Source organism: Chiloscyllium plagiosum, unplaced genomic scaffold (assembly GCF_037043375.1).
Source record: "Chiloscyllium plagiosum isolate Xiang-an unplaced genomic scaffold, Cpla_swu_hap1 HiC_scaffold_7, whole genome shotgun sequence".
In the NCBI taxonomy this organism is placed as follows: Eukaryota; Metazoa; Chordata; class Chondrichthyes; order Orectolobiformes; family Hemiscylliidae; genus Chiloscyllium; species Chiloscyllium plagiosum.
The window spans coordinates 70,311,596-70,338,274 of NW_028270145.1; the positions used below are offsets into that span (position 1 = coordinate 70,311,596).

The 26,679-nt window shown below is 37.7% G+C and overlaps 1 protein-coding gene across 2 annotated transcripts in view; it reads left to right on the plus strand.

Annotated features, from left to right (window-relative positions):
- xirp2b (xin actin binding repeat containing 2b) overlaps positions 1 to 26,679 on the plus strand; it is a 108,364-nt gene that overhangs the window by 77,029 nt on the left and 4,656 nt on the right. For both annotated transcript variants that reach the window (XM_087989111.1, XM_087989112.1), the window contains 4 exons: positions 4,891 to 5,001; positions 7,003 to 7,078; positions 7,869 to 7,984; positions 8,640 to 18,105. In XM_087989111.1, the coding sequence (XP_087845237.1) occupies positions 4,891 to 5,001; positions 7,003 to 7,078; positions 7,869 to 7,984; positions 8,640 to 18,105 (9,769 nt within the window). The remainder of the gene's footprint in view (positions 1 to 4,890; positions 5,002 to 7,002; positions 7,079 to 7,868; positions 7,985 to 8,639; positions 18,106 to 26,679) is intronic.

Sequence of the window (26,679 nt, forward strand, 5' to 3'; positions counted from 1 at the left end):
CACCTCCTGAATTAACCACAATTGTGTCCCCATCAATTTCCTGATTTCCACATACATCTGATCTTTCTTTGTAGATCTTTGACATATCCGTGTTCTTGGTATATTGCTGTTTCTCTTATACTGTAGTTCATCCAATTTCTGTCCCTCCTGAGCTGGTCCTTCATTCCTCTATTCATTTACAATATGTTTTCATACTAAGTTTGCCTTATCTCCCTGTTGTTATAAGCTTAGCTTTGACTATTATTTCCTTATAGCATCCCTTTGTCTGACAACATATTCTCAACATAACAGATCTTTTCCATAGGGCCTCATAGTTAAGTTTCCCTTTAATTATATTCATGCATATCTTGTTTGCTGCTTTGAATGTTGAAATAATTGCTGGAGATGTAAAGTCTGTTGAGAAATGTGACAATAAAATTGCATAATGGTAGATCTGTGTAACTGGGAAGAAAAGAAAAGGGATGAAGTAGGACAATATGATCAAGATCTGAGGATCATACTGACAAGAAATTCTGTCAACTGTATCATTAGCGATTTTCACTTGTGCTTTTTTTGTTTGGGTTCTCTCAGTGCAGTGGTAATAATGTATAGACTGAACAACCCTCTTTTGAACTGGCAGCCTGATGAGCTATAAGGGCTATAATTACACTCCCCTCCCCCAACTTAACTTCATTTACATGTGTATCCATTACGCAAGTTAAATGTTAAATCCTGTTGTTGGCCATTCTTTTTGAGGAGGAAGCTGCTGAGTGTATTGGGAAGTTGGCTTCACAGGGATCTCTGGAAATTCAGCAAGATGGTTGAAACACTACTTTTAAGCCGCATTGCTGACAATAAAGTTCTCTCTACAGTGCTTCATCTCACCATAGGATCTTTGTTATATAGATAGAAACCATTGCTACGCTTTGTACATGACTCAGACAAATTACCATAAATAAAAAAAGCTCAAGTCTGGTTTGTGGGCACTGATCTCTAAGATTACTAGTTTTTTTTTCACTCCTGACTAAGCTGGACTAAAAAAAGATGAAGACTAGATGCTTATAAGGGCAAGAACTGAGAGCAGCATTTTGAACATGGAGCCAGAAGACCTATTCGGCAAAATGATTATACTTGGAGAAATGAAAGGCAAAAAATGATGAATAAAAGTTGGGCATTTTTGCTAAATACTTATTTGAATCAGATGAATCATATAGAACAACATATGACTGTCGATATTATTCCAAGATGGCTTTTAATTTTCTAATTGGAAATTTGACAGTGGTACTTGAAAAGAATTTAGGGTCCGTTTTACTTTGAGTCTGCAAGTTAAAGTATTTTCACTGGATTGTTCAGAAAATCCATATTCAATTGCTGTGTTCATTTTGGTTGAATGCCAGAAATCAGACTTCTACTCTGTTCTTCTTTGAGCGATTAGGCCAGAATAGTTTCAATGTGCATAGGTGTTTGAATGCAGTACAAACTAGATAATTTGAAGCTGATGCATGTTCACAGTTTTAATTCATGTTAGCCTTACAATCTATCCTGTGCCTTTAGGAAGAAAATGAAGTGAAGGTCATGTTATTGCTTCAGTGAGTGGGAGGAATAACTGAAGTGCAAATGCAGACTGACCTTCCATGCCACCTAGTGGCGTACTTGGGATAGAATGGAATTGGTTGCCTATCTGAGCAATGATACTGATGTAGGAGACATTTAGGAGAAGTGAATTCAGAACATATAAACTTCCTTGTGTTTGTGTATAAATAGACACATTTCTAAGATACCTTGTTTTTCCAAAACAAGCATGTTTGTTCTACAGGGAATCTTTTCCACAGCTTTAATATTTTTCCATCCTTACTAATTGCCTTAGAATTTTGTGAAGAAATAGCCTGGACCTAGAAAACAAACAGGAATATTGGTTCCAGGAATGAGAGACTTCAGTTATGAGGATTTGATAGAGATGCTCAAAATGATGAGGAGTCTAGATAGAGAGGAACCCTTCCCTTTGATTGAAGGTTTGAGATGTGATGAAAACTATTTTAAGGTGGCTGGCAAAAGAATTGAGGACAAAATCAAAAAAATCTTTTCTTACGCAGTGAGTGGTTGGGTCTAAAGTGTACTGCTTGAACATATGCAGGTGGCAGGTGCATTTTGCTTTTCAAAAGTAGATTGATAATTTGCTGAAGAGAAAAACATTGCAGTGCCATGGAGTACAGGCAAAGAAGTGGGATTAGTTTATTGGAACTTGCAGATAACTACACGGACGTGGTGGAGTGAACAGTGCTGCAAATGTTCTAATTATAATCTACAAACTGCATATGCAAATCTGCCATCATCTCATTGTGTAAGGCCTAGGTGTTGATGCAGCAAATTCTTGAAATGCGAGAAACGTTTAATGTTCTATGCAATTTATTACCTTCAGAAATTAATATCGTCTTTATGGAGGTATCTTTTATTTAAAATAAGGGCAAGATGTATAATGTCAAAATGCAGATCAGATTAAGTATGCATGTGTTGGCCCAAAATTACTGATCTTCTAGCACTCCATTAGTTGACATTCCTGATTTTCATTCTCATTATACAACCCCCCAAAGGAGGGTGATTGTTAAACATTGAGTCTTAAGTGTCTCCTAGGAACCTGTATTAATAACTGCAAATGATGGATTTGGGTTTAAAGTGGCTTTTGTTCCCCAGATTGATAAAATGAATGGTTCTGTGAAAACCCAGGAATAATTTTGCATGTTGTTTACTTTTCAACTAGACAGGTGAAATTTTGATTTCTATTATTTTCTGAAATCTGTTAACTGAAATGAAAATATATGCAAATTGGCACACTGTGCATTGCTGGAGAATAACATATTTTCTCAGATTGTTGAACTATTCTAAACAATTATTTGGAAGAAGACGATGATACTTATATCAATGCTTCCTAAGTTAATATATCAAATTAAAATTTAGATATTAGTATGACCCTAGGTGTCAACAAACATCAAACCATGATGAAGGAACATAGTAAAATGAGTATATACATTCATTAACATACACTTATTATAAATCAACATATAATAAATAAATCATTTAAAAGATGAAAATCTGTTTTTTAAAGTGCTTGGTAAAAATGTCATAATAGATACTTGTATAGGTTTCAACCAATATCTCCATATTCCTTGGTGATAGAAGACTTACTGAAGCCCCTCTTCCCTCCAAACTACAATCAAATTTCCTCTCCCCCACCCTCTCCTTTCACACACACTCACACACACATTTAATCAGTCCCTTGTGCACCATGAATAGTAATTATTTAATTTTTCCTCTTCACACACAGCAAACAGCCAGTCTTCCCCTGCCACAATCCCGCTGCCATCCTCCCTGCTTTATGGTCTAGTTGTGATGTCTGCTTCGTAGAGTTATCAGCCCAGGTTAAGGAGCATGGATTATGGTCAGACAGGATCAGAAGCACCATAGAGCTAGATGCTGCCTTTCCAGCTCAGCTACATGACGTCCTGGATTTCACTGTCCTGGTTTGACACTGAGTTATAGTTGTTTTCCTCTGCCTGCACCAAATTGATGTTGAGACATAAAAACCAAAAAAAACTGCAGATGCTGGAAATCAGAAACAAAAAAAAATTATTCGAGAAACTCAGCAGGTCTGGCAGCATCTATGGAAAGAATGCAAAGTTAATGTTTCAGATCCAGTTACCTTTTTCAGAACTGAATGTTGATGCAGAGACATCCCAGGCCTATTTGTCACCTCCTTCTAGAAGTGGCTTCCTAATGTTAAAAGCTGCTTTGGGCTTACCTTCTGTCCCTTAGTTGTTCAGTATCAATGATCCAAGAGGTCTGGGTTGGTCCCACTGGAATCTTCTTTTCACAGTTTCCATTGATACCTTAAAGAGAGGGAGATCACAAATACTGTTGCTGCAAGCCTATTGGGGTGACAACCCACATTTTCAGAAACACTGACTTATCTGTTAGCCAGTCTATCCGCCATATGAGGTGCATGGACGTTGTAACCAAGTTGCATTTGCTGTTTTTAAAAGCCATATAATATAAAATGCTTACGTTGGCAAAGTCATAGAGCAGTTGGCTCACGCGATTAGGTCTGTCTTGAGAACTGGAGTTCATAGGTTTATTAGAGATTTGTGCCACTCATAAACAGTGACAATTTCATTCCAAAAGCCATGTTTAAAATGTTATTTCTATCTGTTACGAATGGACACTGTGGACTCTATTTTACTCCTGGGCTTGGAATCATCAGCCTCTTCTGTCCAGTGAATGTGCAGTTCGTGGAGATCTGAAAGGTTGAATTATTTACTTGTATATAAACTGACTCAAAACCATTAACCCTTTGCATATTGCACAGTCATACAGCGTGGAAATAGACTCTTTGGGCCACCAGTCCATGCCAACTGTAATCCCAAACTAAACTAGTCCCACCTGTCTATGCTTGACCCATAGCCCTCCAAACCTTTCCTACTCATGTACTTATCCAAATGTCTTTTAAACATTGTAACTGTACCCTTATCCACTCATTCTCTGAAAGTTCATTCCACACAAATCACACTCTGTAAAAAAAAGTGCCCCCATGTCTTTTTAAAATCATTCTCCTTTCACCTAAAAATATGTCCCCTAGTCTTGAAAAAAAAATACCTGCCATTCATCATGTCTTTCATGAACTGTGTTTGCACATATGTGCACACTTTATGCACATGAGGGCCAAAATGTATAAAATAAATTATTTGATTTTCATTTCTGTAATAAAAGGCCATGATTGTGCCAGCGATTGTAATGCTGAGCAGATCTTTTGCAACTGACATTTTGAATACAAATGTTTTCATAGATGCCAGGTCTTATCTCTTTTCTCTATTATATCTCAATGTTTTTCAATGTTGCATCTTACGCTACTTATTTCAGGATGTGACAAGCACGAGCAAAGTTAAAGTGAACAGCAGCACTCGAAAAACTGATCAGGAAGATGATCTACCATCAACAACTGAACAGCTTTTAACCTACAAAATGGAAACGGTAATAATGTAGTATCACAGTTGTATGTTATTTAAATTTAAATTCTATTCCACATGGATCTATCTTCAATACATTATATGATGAATTAGTTCTATAACTAAAACTATTGTTGTTGTTCAAAAATTTCACTTTGTTATATAGTATTACTTAAACACAATTAGGTAGAACAGAGTATGAGACACACTCAGTTAATCTGACAGCAAACATGGACCAAAGAACTGAGTTACTAAACCATAGGATGTAGGAGCAGAAGTAGGCTATTTGGTCAAAAATCCACTGAGATGTGCTGCAGGCTTGCCTAATGTTTTAACTGATGCATGATGTTAGCGTTCTATTTCATGTTCCTCACCAAATAGGGAGGGCTGATGGAATGGTGTGACAAATCTTTCAATGCAAATATTTATAATTCAAAGGATTTTGGCATAAATCAGAAAGGCACAACTGGATATAATTTTTGAAGTTGAAGCAAGCATAGGAATGGAGAGCACTCCTGGGAAACTTAGCCCTTATCTCTGGTTTTTATCCAGAGGTCCTACTTTGGTATCTAAGGGACTGCAGTAAAGTGATATTTCCCACTGATGGAAAAAAGAATCCAAACTTAGGCATGAATGGAAGAGTGGCCAGCAGGGTTTAATCCCTTGAACCTTGATAAAATTCCCCAAAGGGTCCAAAAACATAAGGATTATGGGAAAGGTGGCATAACAGTTTCAGATGCAAAGCCTGACATTGTAGTTTTCCCAACATATTCCTGCGCCACACAACCTTGCACCTTCCTTTATCTCTGTCTCACCTGCACCTTCTCACATCACCATCTGAGCAGTCAACATGCTCACTTAACCTGAATCTATTGCTTATTTTCACATGCCTCACAGTCACCTTGCGCAACTGTCTTCCTCTCTTCTCCACACAAGTCAATTCTAAGACTCATGGCTGTCTGCTTTCTCTCCTTGTAGGAGAACAGAATATAGAACTTAATGGAGAGACAGTGACCTGTGGATTGGGCAGGGCTTGTACCATTCACGGGCTTTCGGACTTTCATGACAACTCATTGTCTCTTTGCATAAGGCATCCTTCTAGGCGAATGCATTTTGCAATAGTGGCTATTGTGTCTGCCACTTGAGAACTCCCCATCCTGACCTACCAATCACACCTGGCATGTCAGACTTTGTGGTTGGCTCCTGACAGTGCTGTACCACTCACTTTTCATGCTATTCTGTGCTCCTTGAACTTTTTTGGGACACTTGCTTCAAGTTGAAACTCCTGTTGTTCACTTCCTTGACTATTTCAACCCATGTGCATTTGATTTGTGTGCTGGCCTCTTTATCTTTTCCTAGAAAAACGTCGCCTCTTTTAGTCCCTCAGGTCTAGCAGTAAGACCTCCAGGAAGTGTCAGAATTCTGGAGGGTTAGCCTTCTGTAATTTCCTGTCCATTCCTATCGTTGCTGAAACCTCTGGAATCAATATACAATTCAGCAAGTCTGACTACTTCCAGGGTCTTTCTAAAAGGAATATTTCCTTTAACAGATTCGGTATGCAATCCTGCTTACTATCTCTGCGCTGAAAACTCGGATGTGTGTTGTTAATGATGTGGCTAAGTTTAAGAGCCAGAATAAAGTCTTCTGCTGAATTGAACAGGTTTCCACATGTTATTGTTCTCCCTAATGTGTGCAGATCTGCTAAGGTGTACCATATGTTCACTCAGTTTCACCGTTTACAGAAACGGCCATATCTTCTGAGTATTTCCAGTGCTTTCTGATTTTTATATCCAGTTTTCTGCAACTGTGATACTTTTTGTAAATGCGGCTTTTATAGATTTGAGAACTAAAACTTAAGAAATTCAGTGAATTCACTTTATATAACAGTGTTACTTTAAAAATGAGAATTGATTTTAGCTTGTGACAGTTTAAAATGCCTAGTGTGTAATTGTTACATATTTGATGTGATTTACTGCATTTTATTTCCGATCAATTCAATATCAGTAAACTTGACATGTTTCTGCAGGCTTCTGTTATGGAGCAGAATACTCATCTGTCAAGTAAAGTGGGCAACTTTGAAAATTACTTCAATGATTTCAGTGGTAAGTGCATATGATTGCATTAAATGCATGAGTACCACAGCAATGGGTTATTTATGTCATATGCTTAAGCTTAAATTACTTGGAGCTTCAAGCTATCATAAACCATTCACAACTAAAACTCATATAGAGTTCAATAGAAATTGACAGCCAAAACTTGGTGCTAATTAATACAGTTCTTCACTGTCAAATGACAGTACATATACACAAACTGCCTAAGGCTAGATCTTCCCTCCGCTCTTTGGATGGTAGTCTGACATGGCAGTTGTTGAAGGACTGGATTTTGGGCTGAGGTTAGAGAAGCTGGGATTGTTATCCTCTGAGCAGAGAAAGGTTGAAAGTATTCAAAATTGTCAGGGGTTTGGATAGAGGTAAATTAAGGGAGAAATTGTTTCCATTGGCATGACACAGTGAATGCTGATTTAAAATGACTCTAATGTTAACATTGATGCTCTGCAAAGAGGTATATGGTGGAGGCTATGTTACTCTAGACAATGGATTACAACTTCCAATTCTGAAATCTTAGCAAATACCTACAGCAACATGCACCTGAGAACGTCATATTAATTTTTCATATTTCTTGATGGAAAAACTGGACTGAATTGCCAATATTTTCCTATTCAAACTTCACTTCTGGCAGGCTGCAAGTAGCAGCAATGGTGTCTGTGAAGGATTTTGTTTAAAAACCACATAAAATAAATTCACTGAGTCAATTGGGAGTGTGGGAGATTACTTTGCTTTCTTCTTATCTTCCAAGAATATATTTCACATATTCCTTTTAATGTTTGAACAGTGGATGGAGTGACTGAGGATGAAAAGCCAAAAATGTCCACTCAGATGTTAAAAGAGCAATTTGAAAAAACAGCCCAACCCACTCAAATGGCAACTAACACTACCAAAAAGATTAAGGTATCTATTATTGTGTAATTGAATATGTGCACGTTGACAGTAATGACCAATAACATTGTTTACTGATAAAACTTACAAATGTAAGGTATGTGCATTTGAAATGCAAGGTCTCATTTGAAAGAGTACTTTTTTTCTAACTTTACGGCTGTGTTTTCTTTCTAATTCTTTAATATTTCTTTTCTCTGCTGCATATCATTACCCTTTTCATTTCTTCCTATCATTTTATCAATATTATAATCCATATCATTATTTTTCCCCTGTATAAAATATTTTTGTTTCACTAAGTCATCTAATTAGGGATGGAAAGGAGACATAATGGTGAAATTAAGAATGTTTTGAAGAAAACAAAGGTAAGAAACCAATTTCACATCACATGGCTTCCTTAATTATGCCTATCATCAAATAGTGGAATCAATCTTTAAAATCTGCAGCAGAGAAGCATTTGAAGAAAGATAATATTATTACAAAACCGTCTTTCATTTTTGTTAAAATTGCATTTCGATTGAAATAGAGTGCTTGGTGGAATATCACGAAGATGGCAGATTGATATTGCATTGCATGAAGGCTGGTGCCAAGTCGACTTCTAAACTGCATGTTTGGAAACAGCAATAAAAACTATATGTTGTTCAATATGATTATTGACTTTTCCATTAAGACAGAGCATAACTTCCAAGAGATGCAGTGGCCTCCTGCTCTTTCTACTTCCAACATCTCCACAACAGCAGGCAAGAATTCTGAAGTTACATCATTAAGGAAAGTAGACAGTACAGCTGCTTCAGTTTCTATCAGCTCTAGTAATTGTGAAAACATGGAAGAATTCCCTCCTCCGCCACCAGATTTACTCAATGCACCATCAGAGATAACTTATTTTTTGCAGTCTCCTGAACCACCCCTTTCTGCAACAAAACAAATCATTCCCAAGGACGTGTATTCAAAGCAAAGAAACCTTTATGAGCTAAAGCGTTTGTATAAACATATCAATCCAGGAGTGAGAAAGAACCTGGAAAAGGAATTTAATCAAGAGATCAGTGAAATAGTGACAAATAAATCAAAAGATAATGATATAATGGGGGATGTACAGCAAGCTAAGTATGTTTTTGAATACACTGGTCATAGCCCCCAGAAATGTATGAGCCCAGAGAGAGAGTATTTAGAATGGGATGAGATCCTTAAAGGAGAGGTACAGTCAATGCGCTGGATGTTTGAGACTCAACCATTAGATTCTATCAAGGATGAAACCCCTGACCAAAGTGATGCAAAGTGTCTTTCACAACAAGAAATGATAGCAGGAGGGGATGTGAAATATACAACATGGATGTTTGAGACTCAAGCCATTGATACACTTGGTGTAAGTTCTCCTGAATCACCAGAAAACACTGGTAAGATCCCTGAATTAGCAAGAGGAGATGTCCGCACTGCCACTTGGTTATTTGAAACACAACCACTTGATTCAATGAATAAGATTCACCAAGAAGATGAACAGGCAATAGAAATCTCTACTGCAAAAGATATTACTGCTGGCGATGTCAAAACTGCAAGATATTTATTTGAAACTCAGTCCCTAGATACACTTGGACACTTGGATTCAGTCGATGAAATGAACTTGCTGCATCTGAAAACTGAAGTTGAAGAAATTAAAGGAAATGTGAAAAAAACAACAAAGTTGTTTGAAACGCAGCCACTCTATGTTATTAGGGATCAGTCTGGTCAAGTTCTAGAAATCCAAACTGTCAAAAGAGAGGAGATTGAAAGAGGAGATGTAAAAACTGCACTCTGGCTATTTGAGACAAAGCCTTTAGATACGATTCATAAGGATGTTTCAAGTATAAAAGTTGTATGTGGTATCTCTAGGGAGGAAGTTAATGATGGTGGTGTGAACAGAGCTAAATGGTTATTTGAAACGCATCCCCTTGACAGCATTAAAGAACAGTTAGAAACAGACACTTCAGTCAAGCTTAAAGAAGAAATACAAGGTGCTGATGTTAGTAGACAGTGCTGGATGTTTGAAACCCAACCATTTGACTCTCTAAAAGACAATGATAATGCAAGACCTATAGAAACGGAAGAAATAATAGGAGGTGATGTACGTTCAACCAAACACTTATTTGAGACTGTTCCCATGGACACATTAAAGGGCAGTCCAGATATTGGAAAGGTTAAGCATGTGATTGCTACTGAAGAGGAAAAAGGGGACGTGAGGCACCAAACATGGATTTTTGAGACCCAACCACTTGAGATGATTGGAGAGGACAAGGAAGAATATACAAAAACAATTCATCTGGAAGAAATCAACAAAGGTGATGTCAGCAATTACAAACAGTTGTTTGAAACTATGAATTTAAGTCACATTGATGAATCTAAAAAGATCCAAGTAGATGGTGTTATTAGTGGTGCTGTATTGTCAAATAGAACTTTATTTGAAACAACTCCTCTATATGCAGTTCAAGATAGTGCTGGACACTACCATGAGGTTAAAACTGTGAGGAGAGAAGAAATTGTGAGGGGTGATGTTCGAACATGTAGATGGATGTTTGAGACAACCCCTATTGATCAATTTGATGAAAGCCTTCAAAAGTTTCAAATCATTAGGGGTATATCGAAAGAAGAAATACAATCTGGTGATGTGAAGACAGCTAAGTGGCTCTTTGAAACACAACCACTTGATGCTATCAAATATTTTAGCAATGTAGAAGATGAAGAAGTTGTAACAAAGCAGCATGATGATATTAGGGGCGATGTACAGACTTGCAGGTGGCTGTTTGAGACACAACCAATGGATGCTCTTTATGAAAAAGTAGATATTAAAAACCAAGTTGATGAGATTCAGAAAGGCGATGTAAAAACTTGTACTTGGTTATTTGAAACTCAGCCTTTAGATGCAATAAAAGATGATTCAGAAACTGTTCTAACAATGCGTACAGTTCAGCAGGAAGACATCCAGGGAAGTGATGTGCAAATGGCCCGTTTTCTGTTTGAGACTGAATCTCTGGGAAATATAGGCGGAGAGAAGGAAGAATTTAGGCGGGTCACTAAAATAGATATACAATCAGGGGATGTATCGCGTAAGAAGTGGATCTTTGAAAATAAGTCTCTTGATCTGATAAATTCCAGTTCAGAAGAGATGTTGAAAAACATTAGATTTACCACAGCAAATGATATTCAGAAAGGTAATGTGATTAATTGCACTTGGCTTTTTGAAAATCACCCAATAGATGCTATAAAAGAGAATATTGAGGAACGAGCAATTCTTCGTACAATCACAGATGTTCAGGGTGGGGATGTTGATAAAGGGCGATTAATTTTTGAGACCTTTTCACTAGATCAGATTAAGGACAACTCTTCAGAGAACACCGAATTTAAAAAGGTTAGCATGGAACAAATAGAAAAAGGAGATGTTAAAAACTACACAATGCTGTTTGAAACTCAGCCTCTATATGCCATCAAAGATAAGGAAGGATGTTATCATGAAGTAACGACTGTTCGGAAGGAGGAAGTGATCAGTGGAGATGTGCGGGGCACTAGATGGTTGTTTGAAACCAAGCCACTGGATTTAATTAAAGAAACTGATGAAGTATATGTCATTAAAGCTGTAACACAAGAAGATATTCAGAAAGGTGATGTTTCTTCTGCACGTTGGAGATTTGAAACACAGCCACTGGACAAAATTGCAGATCATGAGAAAGTTATTGCCAAAACAGTCTCTGATGTACAAGGCGGTGATGTGAAATCCAATGCTCAACTATTTGAGTCAGACCTTGATCAAAAATATGTTAGAACAGTCAGTGTCAGTGAAATACAGCATGGTAATGTAAGGACAGCTACTTGGCTTTTTGAGTCACATACCATTGATGAAATAAAAGGGGAAGATTCAGAATATGAAAGGATTGAGACAGTTGGACGAGAAGATATACAAAAAGGAGATGTAAAACAGGCCATATGGCTTTTTGAAAAACAACCATTAAACAGCATAAAGGAAAATGATGATACAAACATGAAAATACTTGAAGAAATTCCACAGGTGGATGTTAAAACAACAACCTGGCTTTTTGAAACTACACCTTTACACCAATTCACTGAAAATCCTGTAGAAAGACCTGAAATAGTGGGAAAAAATATTAAAGAAACACTTAAGTCACTTTATGACTGCAAACTTGTTCAATCCCAAGGAATCCTCATTGAAGCAGATGAGGTCGGAGATATCAGAATGGCAAAATATCAACTTCTAAACCAAACATCCCCAGAGATACAAAAAGAACAGATTGTCAGAGGAGATCTTCAAAAAATAATGATGGAACTGCTCTCCAAGAAAGAATCTACAGAAAAGGGGATTACTATAGATACTAATGAGAAAGGTAACATTAATCTGACAAGAGCACAACTTTTTAAGAAGCCAATAAATACAAATATAGAGAAAGAAGATGTAATTGGTTGTGATATTCAGCAAGTTATCACCAATCTTTTTAATTATGACAGTTCTGCAAAAAAGGGGATTCTGATTCAAGAGAGTGAGAAGGGGAATGTGAAGATGACAATCTATTCTCTTCTCAACAGAACAGATGACATGAAAATTCAGCAAGATGAAGTCATAAAAGGTGATATACAAGCTGCACTTCATAAACTTATAGCTACTTCTCAGAACAGTGAAAATTCACAGAAAGTTAAGGTAACTGACACTGAAAAAGGAAATGTTCAGTTTTATACAACTTGTATTGAATCGGGAGCCATGGACTATCTTAAATTACTTCAGCAGGAGACTGATGAAACTGCTGTGGCTGAACAAACATCTAAGGAAGTAATACATGGAGATGTTGAAGGTGCCAAACAAAAGCTTAAGCACCAACAAATGCCAATTGAACGTACAATTGCAGAATCAGAAATCTTATGTGGTGACGTCCAAAATACAATGCTGACTTTTATGGCAGAAGAACAAAATGTATTTACCAATATAGAAAAGGAAGAAATTATACGAGGTGATTTGAGAGGAGCTTTGCATTCACTCAATCAGGCCATAAATCAACCCAATCAAGTAGCAAAGGAAGAAGTTGTATGTGGTAATATATCTGCAACTTTGAAGTCTCTTGAAGAAGCAAAATCCCAAAAGAAAATTATTGAAAAATTTGAAATCATTCCAGGAGACATTAAAGGTACTCTGGATTCTCTAGAAAAGTCGATAAATAACAGAATTGAAGTAGTTGAGCAAGATAATGACCTCAAATGTACTTCCAAATGTTTGGATAAAATACAAAGCAAAAAGGAACAGGCTGGAACGAAAATCATAATGAAAACTGATCTTCAAACCTCTATGGAAACAGCTTCTGAAAAGAAAGAGGCACATTGGATGTACAAAACAAGAGATGGAAAAGCGACTACCCAAAACCTACAGCAATCATCAGTACAGCAGGTTCAACCTCAGGCTAGTGAAACAGAAGCTATTCAAAATGACTTTCAAACCAATCAGGAAGGCCAAGAACAGATAGCTTTTGCAAAGGGTGTTAGCCATAAAGAAGGTGCACAAGGCTCTGTAAAATCTCTGTTAGCAAATGAAGAACAAAAAAAAATGGACATTACAAAAAATGTCAACACAACAATGTGGACAGAATTGAATGTTGAACATCATGAGGATATTAAAAAGGTTAATCTGAAGGCTAATGATTTAGTGAAAAGAAATGTGCAACAGGAAGTTCAATCTCTTTTATCACCTGATCAGCAATATCAGGATAATGTCCATGAGGCTGTTAAAGAAGACAGAAAGAAAATATCCAATGTGCACATTACCAACAGGACATCAAAATATAGTAATGCACAAGGTGAACAAGCAACCAGAGTTAAGTCCACAGATGATAAGTACAATGTGCACAAAGTAAGAAAAAACTTTGCTTCGGTTGACAGACAAATGCCTAAACAGCAGGTTTCAATCACAACAGATGGTCAACGTTCTTTGCAGTCACCAAGAACTGCTGAGCTTACTAAAAAACCGACTGCTGAGATTGGTTTAGATGTTAATACACTACATGCGCAAGTGAATTCTCAGCACATTCAGAACACCAATGTTCTTCAGCACATTGCACAAATATCCAATCAGACAGCTCAGTCTTCTACGTCTCATTCAATTATGGAACATGATGTAAAATGTAAACAGAAAACTAAAAGTAACAAACAGTCAATTAAAAATATGGATGACAATAGTCAAAGAGTAAATAAAGAAATTTTACCTAAGGTCAAACCTGGGACTACAAACAAGATGGATATTAAAGCTCAAAATACTATGAAGAAAGAAGTAAGTCATGTGAAAATGGACAAAAAGAGAATGCCAGCGGTTCAATTTTCAATTCCTCATCCATCTCCATCTGCTCTCCTAATGTCTGAGGGTGAACTCTCACTTCCTCCTCCTCCTCCCCCTCCTCCTCCTCCTCCTTCACATGCCGAAGAAGATGGTCAAATGTCTCCTCTCCCACCACCACCACCACCATTAGTTCAGATAAAACCAGAGATGTATGAAACTGAACTCCCTCCTTCTCCTCTTCCTACCCCACCCCCACCCCCTCCCCCACCCCCTCCTCCTATAAGTCCTATTACACCTAAGGTCCAGGAAATGATCACTGCAGGACATCCTTCTCCATATCCCTCACAGTCTGATTTAAATTTAATACCACCATACCTTCATCAGTCACCTTCCCAACAAAGGAAACCTTTTAATAAGGCACCAAAATTGCAGCCTTCACTGAAAATGCCAAACACTGAATACAGCAAAGCAAAAGAGCAGCCTAAGAAAAATCTTGTTTCAAAACCAAATATAACCATGACTGAGGATGCTTTATTATCAAAACAAGATATTCAACAGCAGAAATATCAACCCGCACAAGAGAAACAACACGAACCACATGAGCATTCAACGTGTCCACAAATTATACAATCACCACTGCATCAATCAGTAATACAACCTGCTCAAAACCCAACACAGAAAAAACAAGCACTGGCTCCTCCTCTTAACAAAGTGTTTTTGCCACTAGAGCCTTCAATCAAAACAGACACTACAAAGCCACAACCCAAGCCCTATACCAGGAAATTTAAAACTCCTTTAATGATTGCAGAAGAAAAATATAGGAAAGAGAGGGAAGAAATGGAAAAGAGTAAAGCAGCCAAAATGGCTTGGCCCATTAACATGGGTAGGCTCACTACAGGAGCACTGAAAAGCCCAACTAAAGTAGAATCTGAAAATAGCCTCACAGTGAAGTCTCCAGTTTTACCAAATATCATGTCAGTTGTTGATCGTCTGACATCCCCAGCTAGCCAGGCAATGGAAAAAGAAAATATGACTACTGTTGATAAATACCCGATTTATCCAAAAACATCAGAGACCATGACTGCAAAAGATCTGATCACTGCAAACACACTGTCTTCTCATTCCCCAGCCCAGTCAGCAGTGGTAGCAGCTTCAGAGCAACTGCACAATATCTTAAAATATTCTAACAATGCAATCAGTCATAAAGAAGAGATATTTAATGCATTTAAAGATTCTGTGAAAGATATTGGATTGGAAACAATTAAACAAGACAATGGGATACACAAAAAGACACAAGAACAATCTAGTCACCTAAAACCTCATTCAGCAACTTCATCAAAACTTAAGGTTGAAACTGTTCAGCCACCTAAAGAGAGTCAAGTAATTCAAGAACAGAAAAAAAATGCACTATCTTACAAAAAGGAACAAAACCAAATTTTGAAACCAGAAGCAAATAAAAGTCAAGAGAAAACTGTCATTAAACAGTTTCATGTAAAACAAAATAACTATGTGGATATGGCTAAACAAGAGCAGCATCACATTTTTGTTCAACAATATAATCGTATGGGTGAACATTACCAACCTACAACTGAAGAAAAGGATAAGAAAATTGAGGAGACAACTATTGCACAAACCTTTGCAACAAATGTGGCACAAGATCAAGTGAAAGATAAGGTGATACAGCATTACAAACAACAATCACATAGAGCAAATTTAAAAGAAACTCAGCAAGCACAGCAAAAGAAGGACAAAAGGGAGATATCTCAAGAAATTAAGAGTGAAAAGATGCAGAAGCATCATGTTATGGCTCAGAAGGAGGCATTTCCAAAATTTCAAGGGGAACAAGACCAACAGAAAAGTGACTTAGTAGGAATTAATCAAAAGCCTTTGGACAAACAGGCGCATATGAAAAAACATCATGATTGGAAAGAAATGCAAATTTCAAAAAATCTGACTGAACAGAAAGCTGACCAGGGCTCTTTTCAGGCAACAGAACATCAAAGTTCTTATCTACAAAATGCAAATAGCAAGCAAGGGCTGGTCCCTGCTCGCATGGAGGATATAAAACAGGAAAATAAAGAAAGTAGGAAAAGTAGAAATACTGCTATATATAAAAAGGAAATTGATAAAAATGACGCTGGACATTATGTAGAAATTAGTGATAGTTACAAAAAGTGTGAGGAATTGCAAAATATTTTGTTCCAACTTATTCAGTTTGAAAAAGAGAATGACAATATCGATTTAAATGCAATACAAGCCTTTTTGGAAAAGGTTCCTAAATGGCTGACAGATGGCCAAGGATTTCCAATGAAGGTTATCAAAGGAAGTAATTTACAAATACTGAAGAAAGAGCTAACACAAATTAAACAGAAAGCATTACTAAGGCTTGCATATTTTGATGAATCAATGCAAAAAACATTGATTTCAATGCCTGCTTTAAAACCTGAAAAAGAAACATTTAGTGGTAGTGCACCATCACAGAAGATTTCCAAGATAAGCATTGGCTCCTGTAAGTTAGATAAGCAAGGGAAAAGCAATGCTGAAGAGCAAGTATGTGAAAGTAGAAAACAACAGTTGTCTGAAATTGGACTTGCAGAGCAGAGAGCCCAATCGCCAGCAAAAAGAATGTCATCACCATCCCCTTCTTACATCACTATTGAATCTACTGCAAGGCGCACGGAATCACCTCTTAGAGCTGTTGCCTCTCCACCACTTTCTCAGAAGCAGTACAGTACACCATACCCAGTCCAACAGGAACCTACACCAACATCTCCACTCCCAATGCGTAGCTCAGAAATGAAGACATCCAGAATTCGTACATCTTCCACATCATCAGCCTCTCCACCACGAGGCAAACGTTATGATCAGCTTGCCAAACTTAAAGATACTACAGCAAAACTGTCACAGGGAATTTCACAGTCTGCACAGTCTACACATGTTCAGGTGGCAGAAAAGAGGTCAGAAATTATTCCATCACCAGCAACTCTTCGACGACAGTTAAAGATTGACACACCGGTAACAGACATGTTAGCTAAACATGAATCTCCTGTGTCATCCATTACAGTTAAGGATATGACAGAAATGTTTGAGGAGGCTAGAAGGTCAGAAGAAAACAAAGTGTATATGCGTAAGGATCCCATTGACATTCCAGAACGTTTGGGCTCTGACACCGAGGAGTCTGAATCCATTGTTAGCAAGCAGAATGTTCAGATGCCAAAAATAGATCTTTCAGAACTTGTTAATAAGTTTGAAGTACCAGAACAAATAAATTATTTTCAAAAGGAACCAGCTGAAAGATTAGGAACGGATAGTGGAAATAATCTATTTGGGAAGAAAACTGCATTTGAGGAAATCCTAACATTTGATATGAAATCTGTCAAGCCTCAAGTTGAAAGCTCTGGTCAAATTACTATTCCTATAAAACATGAACATCCCCAGGGAGATGGAAAGGTTTTGCAGAAATCTCAAATTTCTCAGAAAGTCAAGGAAGGAGTTAAAGCATCAACACAATCCATGCTGTGTCCTGATGCAGATAATAAGCTGTTTGCACATGCAGGCGGATTTGAAACTGAAGCAATTGACTCCAGAACTAGAATTCAGCACTCTGAAATATTTTCAGGTATTGATTCCAGGCATGCACCACCAACCTATGAAGATGTAATTTCAGGACAAATATTAGATATATCAGCTGATAACACACCAGAAGAATTGCTGAAGAATTTTCAAAAAACATGGCAGGAAAGTGAACGCGTCTTCAGGAGTCTTGGTTATGAGATCTCAGACACCAACGAGTCAAGGTGGCAAGAAGATGTGCTTCACGAAGATATGGTTTTGACCGGTAATCTGCATGAACAGCATGAGGATTGAATGAAAATACCAACTAAATTAAGTCAAGATCATACAGATCAAAAATATAATGAAATGAATACTAATCTTTCTTCACTGATTTGCTCTGTTGTTTTACACACATCACAGTCTTCTTGTGATGAATGTGAAAATTGACACTAATACTGAACTAAACATAATTGTGATTTCTAAGGAACTGACATTGGGATAATAATGCTACAGGATAAATATTTTTACTCATAAGGCTAACTAAATTATTTTCAAGTAGCAAACTCAATTACTAATGTTTCTACAGTAGAAGAGAATGTCTAGTCTTTTTAATATATGTCCTACAATCCCAATTTTAAACTGCTTCAGTAGCAACACAAGTAGTGTTTGTCACTAACAGGATAATGGCATCAAACCGAAAAGGTGTAAACCGAAAAGAAATTAGATGTAATTCTATGATTTGATAACATATGGCTAACCTGAGTGTATAAAGAATAAAGACAGCCACTTTAGGATTATCAGTCAGGCTTGTTATGTGGCACACTTGTGTGTATCCAAAGCTACATATCTTAATAATGTTATTTGCAGAGAGAAAAAGCATGTACATATACATTGCCTGTTTCAAATCAACAAAATTGGTGTTAACCATTCTCAGGTCTATTTCTCAGGCAGTGCCTTAATCAATAGAATTAATATGCCTGATTTAAAATTTAAACAAAGCTTGGCAGTTAAATGTCAGTCATAATTAACTAGTGCATTCTTCATGAAAATGCCTTTACCAGTTAGATTCCTACTAAATAATCATTGCTCTCTTGTGCGTTATAAGTGTTCTATTCCCACTACTTTGGTATTTCTTACGAATTGTCCTTATGAGTACCAGATGAAAATACTTAAAAGAAAATGTGTTCTTCTTTCAGCACTACTCAAGTTCTGTGTGACCAAATGAGTAAACTGCTCTCAGTTGGGAACACTACAGTGTGCTTTCAGAGCAGGTAGCTAGTAACAGATCAGAAATGAGAAAGGAATGAGACAAATTAGATGAGATGAACCTAAGATTATAGATGAATATTTGGTAGGCTTTTGAAAGCAAAATGGAGCAATAAGGCAGAGTTGTTGAGAATGGGAATGAAGTTGTTGAAAGCGGAATTCATCATAGACCAATGGGTGTAATGAATGAAAAGTCAATATATATCGTAAATTCAAGGAATGCACAAATAGATAGTCCTGGAGAGAGAGGGAGAAAGCCAAGGAAATATTTGACTGTGAGGAAAAAGATCTTTAACTCTCTGGAGCAGCAATGGAGCTTGACAAAGAATGTAGATAATTAAAATAGGAACAAGGATAGTGCGCCAAGTATGTTTCTGTTGTTACTATCTTTTTTCACCAATCCCTTTGGTTTTTTTTTCCCTTAGTAAATGAAAAGGTCCCTTTTAAACATGATTTTACACTTTGGATTTTGTATCATTGTTGCACAACAAGCGTATTCACAAAAAGAAGCCGTTTTCCTGGATAGGTGTTTTTAAATTGGCATTGTTCAAATTCTCATTATGTCTCATTGATCAAGATTTCTGACTAGGAAATTTATTATTTTCTAAACGTTCTTTACAGTTTTCTTGTGCTGATCAAGGTGTGGGATTTCAATGCGGCGAGTGGAAAAGTTTTCACCTGGAAAGACTAGAGTCAAAGTTAAGATATTCAAGTGAGATAATAATATCCCTATATAGTGTGGAAATAGGCCATTTGGTCCATCAAGTCCACACTGACCCTCTGAAGAGCATACCAACCAGACCCACACCCCTTACCCTATCCCTGTAGCCCTGCATTTCCCATGGCTAATGCACCTTGCTTGCACATCCCCACTCACTATGGGCAATTTACCATGGCCAATCCACTTAACCTGCACATGTTTGGATTGTGGGAGGAAACAGGAGCACCTGGAGGAAACCCACATAGACACAGGGAGAATGTGCAAACTCCACACAGATAATTGCCTAAGGCTGGAATCGAAGCCGAGTCCCTGGCGCTGTGAGACAGCAGTGCTAACCACTGCACTGCACCAAATATGGATGTGCAAAGTAAAATATGTCCTACTGCAACAAAACTGTGCTTCAGACTGAACAATAATATATTTATATAGCACCTTTAATGTATTGAAACACCTGAAGGTGTTTCACAGGAGCACTATAAAATAAAGTATGACAAGAACTCTCATAAGGCAACACTAGGTCTGATGTCAAATAGCCCGGTCAAGGAAATAGAGTCATAGAGATTTACAGCATGAAAACAGATCCTTCAGTCCAACTCATCCATGCCAACCAGATATCCTAACCTAACCTACTCCCATTTGCCAGCACTTGGTCCAAATCCCTCTAAACCCTTCCTTTTCATATACCCATCCAGATGCCTTTTAAATGTTGTAATTGTACCATCCTCCACTACTTCCTATGACAGCTCATTCCATACATGCACCACCCTCTGTATTAAAAAGTTGCCCCTTATGTCCCTTCTAAATTTTCCCCTCTCACCCTAAACCTATGCCCTCTAGTTCTGGACTTCCCCACCCCAGAGAAAAGACCTTGTCCCCTCATGATTTTGTAAACCTCTATAAGGTCACCCCTCAGCCTCTGACACTCCAGGGAAAACAGCCCCAGCCTATTCAGCCTCTCCCTGTAGCTCAAATCCTCCAACCCTTGCAACATTCTTGTAAATCTTTTCTGAACCCTTTCAAGTTTTACAACATTCTTCCAATATGAGGGACACCAGAGCTGCAGATAATATTCCAAAAGTGGCCTAACCAATGTCCTGCACAGTCTCAATATGACCTCCCAACTCCAATACTCAATGCTCTGACCAATAGATGAAAGCATACCAAATGCCTTCTTCAGTAATCTATCTACCTGCGACTCTACTTTCAAGGAACTGTGAGCCTCCACTCCAAAGTCCCTTTTTTTTCAGCAGCACTCCCCAGAACCTTACCATTAGTGTATAGACCTGCCCTGAATTGCCTTTCCAAAAGGCAGCACCTCACATTTACCTAAATTAAACTCCATCTGCCATTCCTCAGCCCTTTGGCCCATCTGATCAAGATCCTGTTGTACTGTGAGGTAACTTTTGCTGACCACTACACCCCCAATTTTGGTGTCATCTGCAAACTTACTAACTATACCTTCTATGTTCACATCCAAGTCATTTATATAAAAGCAGTGGACCCATCGCCAGTCCTTCTGTCACACCACTGATCACAAGCCTCCAGTCTGAAAGACAACCCTCCAGCATCTCCCTCTGTCTTCTACTTTTGAGCCACTTGTGTATCCAAATGGATAGTTCTCCCTGTATTCCATGTGATCTAACCTTGCTAACCAGTCTATCACAAGGAACCTTGTTGAATGCCTTACTGAAGTCCATATGGATCATGTCCACTGAAGGTTTTAAGTAGGGTCTCAGGGCAATTGAGAGGCAAAGTGGCATAACACGAGTATCCAGAGCTTTAGTCCTAGTCAACTGAAGCTACAGCCTCCAACGCTGGGACAATTAAAAATGGGGATGCACAAGAAAATAGAATTAGAAAAATATAGATATCTTGAAGAGTCGGAGGAAAGTATGGAGATGGGACGGGAAGGACATTTTGGTCAGTGGGAGTTGAGGTTAGAGGTAGACATCTGAAATTAAGAATGAGAATTTTAAAATCAAGATGTTGCTTCACCAAAACCCAATGAGGGCCAGCAACTCAGGGTAGGTAGGGGAACAGAACTTGCTGTCAGTTAAATCAGTTATGTGTACTGAATTCTACGGAACTCAGAAGAGTTATGCAGTTTGATATTCTTCCCATTCTGCAATCTAATCATTCTTGGCCTGTCCATAAGAAACCTTGCTAAATATGCAGTAGGTTCATGTCTTAAAGGAATTAGATTGAGGCTGCCTGCACTAATTTCACAAAGGACCTATGGAGTGAGCAGTGGACAACAGATGTTGTCGTTTGAAGCAAGGTCCCAAAAGGTGAGAGGTCATGATCTAGCCAATCACTCATTCACTTACTCTGAAAGAGTCATTCCCTGCATACTCACTGATTATCATCACTATTTGAAACACTTAAATCAGATCATCTCTTAATCCCCGTATTTCCATAAAATATAACCTATGTTTACCCGATATTTTATCATAAGTCAGTTCTTTCTTCCTTTGTGCCATTCTGATGAATCATCAATTGACTTTTCTCCAAGATCAGTCTACCCTTTCTAAAATAGCAAACCCAAACCGAACAAACAATTTCAATTGAGATCTCACCAGTGTTCTATATTGTTGTGATATTGTTTCTTCATTATGTACTTTAAGCCTCTTCTTGCTAAGTCTAGCATTCCATTATCTTTTATTCATCATTATTTTTCAAAACATGAAAAATAACAATTTACATATCTACACTCAGATCCCTTTGCTCATCAATTTCCCTTGGTATTTCCTGTTCAGCCTATACATCCGTGTGTTACTCTTGCATCTACAGTGCATTACATAAAACTTTATTATGTTAAATAGTTTTCCTTCGTATTTATGACCATTCTTTTCTGCTCATTAGAGTACACATAATTTCTATCTTTAGTACAATTTGAAATCCTGTATTCATATTTCTTCCTTCTTAAATCCAAGACATAGCTTTTAGTGAAAATATTATATACCTAAATCAAGATCAGATTGGAAAAAATATATTTCTCAAATAATTCTCTTTGAGGTATAATTTTGTGAATTTTAGATAGAAAATTGCTCCTTGGATGCTGCCTGCACTGCTGTGCTTTTCCAGCATCACTAATCCAGAATCTGGTTTTCAGCATCTGCAGTCATTGTTTTTACCTAAGTCTTAATCTATGGACAGTACTGTCATCAGTTTTGAATACTGTACTCCAAGAAAGGTATAACCTTGGAAACAGTACAGGGTAGATTCATAAAACTGAAATGGGATTTAAAAGTTAAATTAGGAAATCAAGTTGCAAAAACTTTGTTTTGTCTTAAATTTAGAAAATGAAGAAGTGATCAAATAAAGTTTTAAAATTTTACAAGAAGGTTTGTTACAGTAAATATTGATAAATTATTTTTCATGTTAAGGGAATTCAGAATAAGATGGCAGAGTGATATAATTAGAGGTAGTTCAGTTAGGAATGATGTCAGAAAACGTTACGGAAATGAGCATGGAAATCTCTATCCTCCAAAAAGCTATGGATATTGGGCCATTTGAAATTTTCTAGTCTGAATTTATAGATTTTTGTTATAAAATGGTATCACTGGCTGAGGAGCAAAGGCAAATAATTGAGGCTGAGATATTGATCGGTCATGATCTAATGGGACAGAAGGATAGATTCTATGGTCTGAATGGCCAACTCTTGTTGCTGGTTTCCTCCTTTCACCTTTTTTCTCACAATAAGCATACAGTCAATTTCATTGTGATGGAAATCTAAAATTATTGAATTACTGAAACTGCTGGAAATAACGACAGGACTGGCAGCATCTGTTGAGAAAGAAATGCAGGCAGTATTTCAGTTTAATAATCTTTCATCATAACTAGTGTTATTTCCACTGGTACATTCAACTGACAATGTTTGGTTTAACTGAATTTCTAATGACAAGATGTGATTGGCTATAGACCTTTTAAAATACAGAGACATGGATGACTAGAATAGGTTGGTTCTGGTTAGCGGACTGAGCCTGAACAGGATGTAGACTTTTACATTGCGGCCTAAAGATTTCAAAGCTTCCCATTTCTCGTGCTTCTCAGCAGTGAATAGATTGGTGGAGGAAAAACAAGAGTGAAATTATGTGAGATGGGAATGATAAGAATGAGGACAGATGGAAAGATGAGCAAATGAAAATGAAACTTGTTATCCATCAGCATGGATTCTGTGTAAAAGGACTTATCTATGTTGAGGAGGTTCTCGTATTTTATGAGTAGAAGTACAGTATAGGTTTACTTCATACTTTCGCCTTTCTGGATATCATGATTCATACGTCCAAGTCATTAATTGAACTTTTCACCAAAATTTAGAGGGGAGGGAGTTTAAGATGGGTCCCTAGGGTGGTATTTGGTTAACGGCATCAAATTAAGAGCAAATGATGATGAGTAGTGACCAGTGCTGAGGCGCACTCAAAGTTTTTATTTTGACTATTAGAATTTATTTGGTGGTGTCCCCACATACTGGCATGTCCTCACAATGTGAGAAAAGTATGTGTGGGTCTGGGATTTGACCATTCATTGGACACATAAATGGCTCAAGTGGCTTCATACTGGCCATTCCTGAACCTCTTAGACCTTGAAGACTGTGAAGACCAAGAAGCGACAGTTCAACGACAGAGGAACAGGAACAACAGGTAAGTGAGGGCAAAGAATTGGAAGCAGTGGAAAGTTATGCTGAAGATGGAGGTGCCTCTGCTGCATGATGAGGTAGCCTGTTCCTGCTGACACTGTCCAAGAAGAGGACATTCCTCCTTCATGAATGGAGAACTCTGTCTCTCCGTGCATTCTTATTTTCCTATAATGCAGTGGCATGCTTTGGCACAAACTCTCTCCTTTATCTCCATCCCTGTCCCACCAGCTTCATTTGGACAGCTAACATTTCTCCATATCAATTAAGAACTATTCTCCATGAAAATCCACATGACAACAGGTTTGAGGACTAATAAAGACAAAAATGATCAATTGCTCGACAAAATGTTGTGGTTATGAATTGCTGAATTTGTTGCTGAGAAAGATTAAGAAAGAATAAAATCACAAAATATAATTACAACTATTTTGCTCATTTTGTTAAAGATAGAGAGGAGTTTACAGAATTTTTATTTTGGCTTGAGCTGATCAGCATCTGTTATGTCTTCCAGGGCTCGGTTTTACAGGGCTCTGTCTTTTATGAGGTGCCATGTTACCAGCTAGCGGGTTGGTGGCAAGCCCAACTGGGGTTGGCTGCTACATGGTCATTTATAGTTCAACTGGACCTTTAGTAGACTGGGGGTGGGAATTATTCACCCTCTCAGGAACTGGAGGCTTTGCTTCAGAGATCTGCTGGCCAATCAAATTACCACTGCTGAGTCAATAGGCAGTCACCAACAGAGATCATTGGTGAACAACACAATAAATGGGAGTGGGGCCATTTTGAAGTGGCCCGGCTGGTAAGCCTTTGGAAATGGCATCAGAGCTTGGTTTGAAGGAGTGGGGACAGTGGAGGCTAAAACATCTGATTTTAGTCCAGAGGCTGAGATGTGGACTTTGATAGGCATACAGGACTCATAAAGAAGATTGTTCTCCTTGCTTGTCATCAAAATGACACATACCACTGACAGGCTTCTTAGCTTGAGCCACTCCTCCTATGGGTAAGACAGTGACAGGTCCAAGGTATTGTCGAGAATATGTTGCTGGAAAAGCACAGCAGATCAGCCAGCATCCGAGGAGCAGGAGAATCGATGTTTTGGGCTGGAGCCCTTCATCAGGAATGGCTCCTAGGTCAACTTTCTCCTAGGTCCAAGGTATTGGCTATTCATTGACCAAAGGCACAAGTGTTGATAAACCACCTAATATCTCTATTGTCTCCTCAAGTTTCACATGATCAAGGTAAATGGTAGGATAGCCTTGTGTTGGACTTTACAGTCCAGCACCCTCAGTTGGAGCTTATTCTTGTTACTATATGATATTTCTTTTGGACTGATGCAACATTACTTGATAACTGTGTTTTAAAGAAGAGTGATATCAGAAACATTAGCTCTGTTTCTCTCTCTACAGATACAGCCAGATCTTTTGAGTTTCTCAGGCATTCTCTGTGTTTGTTTCAGATTTACAGCATCCAGAGTATTTTGCTTTCATTCTTTCTTAATCAATTTACTTTGTGGATCCTTTGAAAAAATAGATGGACATTGAAGAGAATGATATTCTAATTACATGTTAGCATTTATGTCCCCATGATGGGTTCTTGAGAATAAGGAAGCATTTTTAAGAAGTGTACATTCTTATGAATGAACAAAAGGCACAGAAATTTCATCTGTATGTTTTTCTCCCTACTTACCAAGTCAAGGTAAAGCAAACTATAAACATTGGAGGAGAATATTCCAATGTCTGGATGTAGTCGATTGGTGCTGTCTGCAATCAGAAGCTGTATTCTTTTGCTGTATAAATATATTGTTTAAATAGCTGTTGCAATCTCTAGATCCAACAGTTACAATTAACAAGGACTTGTAAATTAGATAAATTGTTAGATGAAAGACTAGAAAGTATTGAGTGTTAGTTTGTATCACAGGATGTGAGCTGTTTAACATGAGTACTGCTGACTAACTTTGCTTCTTGGTCAAGTGCTAGAAGACCATGTGATACACGAAAGGGGAATGTCTGATTTGTTTCCACTTCCAAGAGACTGTTCAATCCTTTGAACAGTTATGCTTCTGTTTTGCCCTTCCCAAATTTGCTCAGATGCCCGGGTGTATCAGAAATCTGGTTGACAGGAAGATGGCTTTTTATCTGTCAATATCATTAAAATTTACTGCTACCAGAAATTCTTATGAGCTCAGCCTTTTTCAATATTAATAGACATAGTTTGTGAGAAGATTTGTAGCTCGG